This window comes from Thalia democratica, chromosome 9 (genome assembly GCF_965202585.1).
Source record: "Thalia democratica chromosome 9, ktThaDemo2.hap1.1, whole genome shotgun sequence".
NCBI classification, from domain to species: domain Eukaryota; kingdom Metazoa; phylum Chordata; class Thaliacea; order Salpida; family Salpidae; genus Thalia; species Thalia democratica.
This window is the reverse complement of record NC_139173.1, coordinates 16,921,460-16,930,565: the sequence shown is the minus strand read 5'-3', so window position 1 is coordinate 16,930,565 and position 9,106 is coordinate 16,921,460. Positions and strand designations below refer to the sequence as shown.

The following is a 9,106-nucleotide window of genomic DNA, read 5'->3' as shown; positions in this document are numbered from 1 at the left end:
AGACTATATATTTAATTTAATTGTGATACTATAAAAAGTTGGTAACTATCGATAGATATCAAGTTACTTGACTTCAAAAAGCAATTCATTTCAAAAAACAGTATAACATTCAATTATTACAGTCTATTTTAAAGATGCAACAAGTCAGCTTTTTAAAAAATTAAGTTTCTTATTGACTCTAGGAAATTTGCTATCATATATAAGTTTGTAAAATAAAATTTAGTTGTTTATATTGTAACTAAAAAAATTACTTGTGTGATTAGCAGTTTTGTATAATATGTTAAACTGAAATTTAAACTAAAAGATCTATTTTGTGTCTAATTTAGATTACTTTAAGCAGAATAGCCTAATTTAACAACTTAATTATTTTAAGCATAATAATAAAAAAATATCTTAATAACTCGTCGCTTGTAGGTTTTGAACAACAATATAAGATTTAAAAAAATTCAGTTACACATAATAAATACTTTAAGGTAAAATATTTTCATAGTAATTTTTTTTAATCAAAAACGATAATAATAATAAAAGACGAAGTATCTATAAATACAAAACGATAGTTTATTGTGGTAATACAAAACTGAAAACGTACACAAACAATTTTAGTACTTTATATGTTTCCAGAATAGGTCTATACAAAAAAGTTATTTTTATTTCGGTAAATTCAAAAAAAAAATCAAACAAAACTAATAAAAAGCTCTGACTTTATGGAGAAACCAAAACAAAATAATGCAAACACAGTAGTGTAATACAAACGCAACATAATAAATAATTATAAAAGTGCTCACAGTGCAGTGGCAGCCAAAAAATAAACAGAAGGAATAGATAAAAATTTTGGATTTTTTCCTGATTACAAAACTGATTGTGTTAAACCAATTCAACTTTTATCAATAATCAGCTGGTAATGAAACAAGTTTTTAAAAGGAAAAAAATGTAATTATTTTATAACAAAATATTTATAAAAACAAGTTTGACAATGTTGTTCTCAACTATTGCATGATAATTTGCCTTCTGTGATAAGAAAATCAGAACAGATTAAAATGACTTCTTTGGAATAAAAACGTGTGAAATTAAAACAGTGAAAAAACTCTTTGTACAAGAAAGTCGATTCAAAAATAAGGTCATGACTTAGCTTCAAGACAAAAACAATTAATTCTAGAAACCTTTGAAAGTTTGATAAATAAATGAATAAAAGCATTTATAAATTCCAGTAAAGGCTTATAAAGCATAAAAAAATTACAGGATAACAATACAAAACAGGACTACTAATGTTAGCCGTGAAAAACCCACACTTTAAAAGACTAATGTGCAATGTAAAAAAAAAACATATAAAACTTGACCATAACATAACTTAATCATAATTAAATTAAATGTAATTATTAGAACTTGAACAACTAGAATAAAAAAAATCATGTTTTAAAATACAATCGTTTATTTCTTGAATTTAAACCTACTAAAACTTATAAATTAATTTCTATTTCTTAGTATAAAATTTATTTGAGACAGCTTTTAGTTACAAGCTATTTTTATTTTAAAACATAAACAAGCCATCTTTTAAGAAAAGTCAATTTTGAAGTACTTTGTACTACTGTTTATTTCTTTTTAATATAACCTTGGGTAATAGAAAATTTTTGAGTGAATCAAAAACTATGATTTAATTTTCAATCAAGCCGGCTCAAATTTCTTAACACAGTTATCTTACTTACCTTATATAATACGAAACTAAAAATTGCACAACTAAAATTGAGTTTAGAAACAAGGCATGTAAATAATCAGTCTTTTCAGGCAAGTTTAATTGCTACATGTTGAAAAAATTATTCTGTACCTTTTAGTAATTACTACTTTATGTTTGCAGTAAGCTATTACGTTTTAAAGTAAAAAAGCCATTTACTTCATTAAATCAACGGCTGCTACAACATCAACTATTTAAAAAATAATAAATTAACAGAAAAGCATATTTTAAACAAAAGCAAAAAGTAACAAAATCAAAGATAAACCAGAATAAAAACAAAAATAAATCAAGCTTCGTAAATTAAAAACTATGAAAAAACAAAACTAAATACATCTTATAATTTAGTGCCTTATGTGTCAAACAGAGATATAAATTATAAACAGCTGCAAACTTTTATATGGTACTTTAAAGTAAGATTCAAAATATTGTAACTTCATTTGAAATTTAAAAACTTCATGTATATGGGTCAATATTATTTCTAAATAAAGCAAAAAAATCTTCGTTAAACTACTATTGAAATTATAGTTCCAAACACTATGATATACTGAGTGCTTATCAATATTTTTAGGTAGATCCAGGGTGTAATATTTTTTGATGATTTTTATAAAAAACATATTCTATCATTATAAAGCATTAACAAAATATATTTGTATAAATTAAAATATTTCTGCAGCTATTTAAAAAAAAAACTACAACCAAGTTTCAAACTTTAAATTGAGTTAAATTTATCATATAATTTAAGATTACATAAAATATAGAAAATAGCTTTCTTGGTTGAATACTATAAGATTTAAAAGAAGCTTTGGACGGAAATTAGGTGCTGTAAAGTTTTTAATTTTAGATGCTGTCACAGGTATTGTAGAAATGATATTTAAGAACTAATTTTTATGAAGTTTACTTCCACCAGTTGTTTCATTTGGATTATTTTTATCAACTTGATGATTACCTAAAAAAGTTATTTATATAATACTTTTCAAGTTGTGTGTATGATAAATAGATAGACTAGTTTGTGAAATACTATCTTTTAAAATTACAACTATAAACATAAGTATATTTACATTGACAACCACTATTACAAAGGTATTGTTAATTGTTTCCAATATTTACAACATTAAAAACAACGAAAAGTGCTAAAATACTAATAGAGAATTAAATTAAAATTGTTCTAAAGTATTTAAACTGCTGAATTGCATACAAGCATAACAACTACAAACCAAATAAAGTAATTTCTCTTTAAGCATTTTACTACAGCATTTAAATTATGTAACTGTTATCGTAACAAGTAGTAATTCGATAACTAATAGTATTAAGGATTTTGTTTCAATTGAAATAAGTTTATACTTTATTTAGACCAAATATTTTCAAGAATCAATCAACAAGTTAGAATTAAAATGTTTACTGTTACTTAAAAAAAAAGTATTTATTTAAAATATATAACTTAAAAGATTTTTTAATTATATAAAACTTGTACATTTGCGACAACTAATGCAAAATTTAATTAAGAAGTATGTGTCGGTTTTTAGTGTTTATGAAAAACCATATTTTTATTTATATTCCAGTGAAGTTACTTTACTAGGATCTTTTGTTAGCAAACAATTAAAACTATATTTTGAACAGTTATTTATATTTTAAGAAATGTAGCTTATTTAAATAATAAAACTACCAGTTTAAATATATATATATATATATATTAACAAACTACTAAAGTAGTCTTTTATTCACTTTTTAGTTAAATGACATTGGACGAAAATTTGAACTTATTTCACATAAAAGTAAAACAAGAGAACCTAGTAATCGAGTAGTAAACACTAGCACAAGTAAAAAGTAAACTTAAAACAAAATAACCTGTTCCCAAATACTACTTTGCTTGAAGTAAAAGCAGTATGGCTAACAACTTATGCCACATATAATTCTAATTGGGCACACAACTAGTTATACGTGTACTTAAAACGAGTTGCACAGCTTTTTATGTTAGTGAAATTACATGAAAATTAAATTATGTTTGGGAAATTTATTTCCATTATTTCACTTGTACTTTAATGATATAATAAAAGCACATGTTAAATTTTTAGTTTAAACTTGATAAGGTAGAAATAAGTTAAGTTGCAAGTAAAACAGTTAGTTTAAACTTGTAAAAAATATAATTCACTCTTAAATGAGAACTCGTGCAATAAATTTAAGTTACTTTTAAAGATTATTCTAATATTCAGCAAAAAAAAATCTTCTAGTTCTAATAAATAAACTTACACTGTGCAGCTTTTCTAATATTAAATTTCATAAAAGTAAATTTTATTTATAACTTATACATAACTATCCAGATTTTTAAGGCAACTGTTCAAAAGTATAGAAATTTTTACATTAAGGGCATAAAGAATATTCAAACTTTTTTTGTCTTATTTCTACTAACTATACTACAAATTGCAGTTTTAGAAAGCAATCAAAGTTTAAGAAATTCCAAAATAAAAGAGGTTAAAAAAAGATTATTTCACTAAAAACATATTTATTCTTAAATTATGGAGAAGTCATTTAAAAACTAACTTAGTCTAGGCTTTGTAAAATTTATGTAAATTAAATAAATCAATTTTCTATTACTAATTTTTTATTTTAAATAAACTTAAAATATAGCATTTTATTTATCATTTAACTTTTAATATTTGAAAAATACTCCAACATATTTTTCTAAACTTTGCAAGGAATACTTCTTAAAAATTTGAGGTTTATTGCTCCTAAGAAAAATAGTTATACATAGCATTTTGTAAATAAAACATTGGACACCTTATGCCCTTAATTTAAGATTTTTATAACCCAAGTATAACAAAAATTTAAAAACTTATAAAAACATGTAAAAGTCAATTCTTTAAAAACCCTTTACGCTTAATAAAAAATGACTTACATTTGAAACAAATTCTACATTCAAATTACTTCAATTAAATGATTAAATTTATGAAAACCCTGAAAATTTGTTTTATTTATAACATAAAAAATATATTTAACAAGTAGCCTTTTTATTGTTATTAAATTAGCATTTTCAAATAGAAGCCTGGGAAGCTTTTTATATTTTGAAACTTTACATCAATAAAAAAAATAATTCAAATAATTTACTTATAAATCTACAAACTGATTAAATTGGTGAAACAAAAAAAAATCTTTTGTGAAAGCTAAAGAACAAATAAGGTGAGGGAGAACAATAGGCTATTTTTAGGGGGGAATTTTGTAAAATAGTGAATAAACAAAAATTGCCAAAAATCTATCTCCTTATGCTATTTTTAAGATAAAAATCTCAAAATTTCAGGAAATGCTCCTTGCAATATTTAGAAATATCTCTCATAAAGAATTTTAAATATTTAACTAAAATTAGTTTTTTCTACAAAATTTAATTTAAAATAAACTTCTTTTGACCTATAATTTTTATTTTTTTAATTTATTTGTTACTGAAAAATTTTCTAAAAATTGCAAAGGTCATTTCCTGATCATTTGAGGAATAAGTCTTAAAAAACACATTGTTTATCTTAAAAACAATTAAAGACAGAGTTATAGTGATATGATCCAACTTATACCTTATGTAAAACTCAATATATTATAAATTATTTAAAATTAAATCAAGTTGTAAAAAAAAGGAAATACCTCCCCCTTATGCCTCTAAAAGTTGAGCTGATAGGTTAAAAACTTTAACATCGAAAAACTTCAACAATTTATTTAACAGAATAAAGCTTTTTGGTTATAAAAAGTAAGAAAAAATATTCTTTAAAAAGTTATCATTAAGATTTTCATCTATTAAGGGCAATAAAGGGGTTAAATCACTATTTTCACAATTTGATCTTATTTTATAGAGTTTTAACTAAGCTACAAGATGCTTTTTACAGATTTTAAAAACTCAAAACAATATTTGAGATATAGAAGGTCAAAGTCCGAGGCAACAATAGGTTCCTTATGGGAAGCGCAAAATTAAACCATGCAAAAAAAGACTATTTCACTAAAAATCCATCTTCTCCTACGTTTTTTGGGATAAATACCTTAAACTTTCAGGAAATGTTCCTTGCAATATTTGAAAAATTTTTGTTGCAAGGAACTTGAAAAAAAATTATAAAAAACACACAAAAAAAGTTTTGTTTTGTTTTTTTGTTGTAAAATTTTTATTTTTAAACTTTTTAGAATTTTGTTTGTTCCAACAGAATTTTTTAAATATTGCAAGGAACATTTCCTGAAAGTTTGAGGTATTTATCTCAAAAAGCGTAGGAGGAGATAGATTTTTAGTTATTTACCGTTTTAGTTTGCGCCTACAGTAAGGATCCTATTGTAGCCTCCGACTTTGACCTTCTATATCTCAAAAATATATTGATTATTTAAAAAATCTGTAAAAAGCAACTTGTAGCTTAGTTACAACTCATCAAAATAAAACTAAATTGTAAAAAAGGTGATTTACCCCCAATGCCCTTAACAGAATTAACTTTCATAATTATATAAACTTAAAATTAATTTGGACCCTGTTTTGTGTACTAACAATAAAATGTATAATATAACAAAATGGTTTTATAAAAGTATCAAACATACGATAATGCCTATAAGTATGATATTTAATTTCGCAAACAAACAAAAATGACAATTTAATACATTAAATAGTTAACTTTTGCTCAATTATATAATAACAAGTTATCACTAAGTTTGACCAGTTAAAACACTTAAAGAGATTGTTAACGTTAAATTTATTTAAATTACAAATTTAATTATTTTAAACATTTACCTTGTTCACTGTATATAATATACAAAACTCCAAACATACATAAAAAATATGAGTAATTGAAGTTAGGAAAGCAAAGTATTATATTATAAATTTAATTAAAAACTATATAAGCTATGCTTTTTATAAAGTTAGTTGTATTATAAAGTTAATTATTTTAAAGTTATATTATAGTTAACACAATGCAAAAATTCAATTTAAATAATGTAAAAACTTTAAAACTACAGCAAAATAATAAATTTATACTTACTTGACGGGCTACTTAATTTTTGCTTTTTAGCTGTGAGCAAATGAGGATCAGATGATTGTACTACTGGGTTAATTGAACTATCCTTCAAGTGCAATGCATTGTAAGCTCTAACATCAGCTGGTATATGTGTAACACTAACATGACTGTTGCAATTGTGCGGAGACTGCACAGTTCCCAGCAATTTCCATTCAAAGTTTCCATTTGTTGGCTGTTGTGTTGTAGGATTAAAATTCCAGGCTTCTGAAAAACGCTTAGCTTCTTCCTCTTGCATACATTTCACTTCGTTTTCTAATTGCTGGCAGTCTTCAACAGTCATTCCTCCAAAAAGGTTTCTTGCACATTTTGGTTTGTTCCTTTTTGGCGCTTCATTTTTCCATTGGGAATTGTTTCCTTTTCCTCCCATCATTAAGTTTATGACATAATTTGTAAGATAGATATGTATAAAACTAGATTACTTTCCAAATTCATGTAATAAAATTTGTAAAATATACTGTACTTTTTTCTGAAATCGTGAGGTATAATAACTTCTGAATAGTTAAAAAATAAAGTGCAAAAAAAAAAACAATAATAACTCTTTTATTATATAAAACAAAAAGTTGAATTAAAGAAAGTTGTTTTGTTAACTTTTTAATAGTTTAAAGTATTTTGAAAACTTTAGAAGCTAAATTAGAATGTGACATTTATTTACAAAAATAACAGTTTATAATTAAAATAAAAATAAGTGAAATTTTACTTTTTTATAAACTTATTTGATAACAGGGTAACTAAGTAAAGCAAAACTTGTATGTTTTATATTTTCTGTATATAATCTAAATTTTACAATTTTACATGTAAAAACTGTTTTATAGTCCAGGTTTTTTAGTTATTTGTGTTAAAAAATTCAGTTTTTTTACAACATTTTTCAAATTCAAAGTTTTTTTTTTTGCCTAACTTGTCAAACTCCAGGTATTTCCAGGTTTTTTGGCAACCTTGTGAAAATAAGTCAATTGTCTAAAATATTTATAAAGACTTATTATTTTTGTATAATTAGTAAACCTCTGTTTTACATTAAGTCAGACATAAACTTAAAATTACAGTTGAAACTTTAAAATTCCACATTTCTCTCATTCTTAGATAGAATTACAAATTTCATAAATCTAAAATATTAAAACTTAAAGAAATAGTTAACAAACTCTTTTCACTTGGTAAAAGTTTTATAACTAATAGCACTGAACTTTTTAACTTCCATTAACTACTGTAAAAATTGTTATTAAATTGCAAATAAAACTACCTAAAAGTAAATAAAAATAGTAATCTAAGGTGCTTTACTTTATATAATGGTAAAACAGTGGATTAATCTTTGTAATTTGTACTTTATTATAAGCCCTTCCTACTAAGTATAACAAAAAACATTTGAAATCAAAAATAGACAATTTTCTAACATAACTTTGATACTAAAACTCTAGATATAAACAAGTCATCTTCAGACCTAAAATTGGTTAGATTTTTACATTAAAAAATTACTCTCACTTAGGGTTAGGGCTTGATAAATAATAATTTTCTGATTGGTTGATAAAAAGATCATGTTATAAAAGTTTGTATTGTTAGGATACAATAAAAGATTAAACTATAATAACCTTGCGACTATCCAATTGAAATACTTAAGTAAGAAAAGACAACAACAACACTTGAGTCATAAAGTGTTATAGAAATCTTAAGTGCGAATTTTATTTAAAAGCATATTGATACTGCAAAAAAAACCTTCAACTACTCTACTACTTAAACTTGAAAAACAAAGTTGCAATAAAAGCTGATGCTTAAAACAAGCAACTTTAAAAAGCAAACAGCTCTAGCTTAAGGGTTGTATATACACTTATTTTATAACAAAAAACTCTAGTTAAGATATAACTAATTTTATCTTTTATAAATCAGTGTAAACTTAAACAAGGCTTACTTGAAAGAAAAAAACTTGTTTAGCTCATATGTTTACCTATATCTTATAGTAATAATAACTATTTTCAAATTTTTATAGTAAAAATAACTGTTATTTGTTGGCATGAGTTTCATTTTTGAAAAAGAAAATCAACTTCGCACTACAAACTCTTCGAAGTCATCAAAACAAAACAAACTACTGCTAAATATTTTTATTTCCAGTGCTACAAAAGTATTAGTATCTAGCAAATACTGATTTTTTAACTAAGTGAATGTAAAACATCTTTTTTAATTAGTTTTATTTCTTATAAATAATCGCACGACAGTTGTTAGACAAGTAATAAATTATAATGTCCTGGACAAGACGTTAAACTGTATCGAAGTGGTGTAAGATTCGAATCTCGATTACCGAAAGGTTTTTTCGTATACTAGGTTCAAACCCCAATTACATTCAGTTCTTTTTTTTTGTTATTTAATT

General features: G+C 23.9%; 1 protein-coding gene across 1 annotated transcript; it reads right to left on the bottom strand.

The window, feature by feature from the left end:
- Positions 1 to 571: 571 nt before the first annotated feature.
- LOC145844095 (uncharacterized) lies at positions 572 to 7,213 on the bottom strand. The gene is made up of 2 exons (XM_082951442.1): positions 6,718 to 7,213; positions 572 to 2,675 (listed from the first exon to the last, which is right to left on the bottom strand). Exons 1-2 carry the CDS (start codon positions 7,121 to 7,123, stop codon positions 2,608 to 2,610), a joined length of 474 nt encoding a protein of 157 aa, XP_082807568.1. The 5' UTR covers positions 7,124 to 7,213; the 3' UTR covers positions 572 to 2,607.
- Positions 7,214 to 9,106: the final 1,893 nt, after the last annotated feature.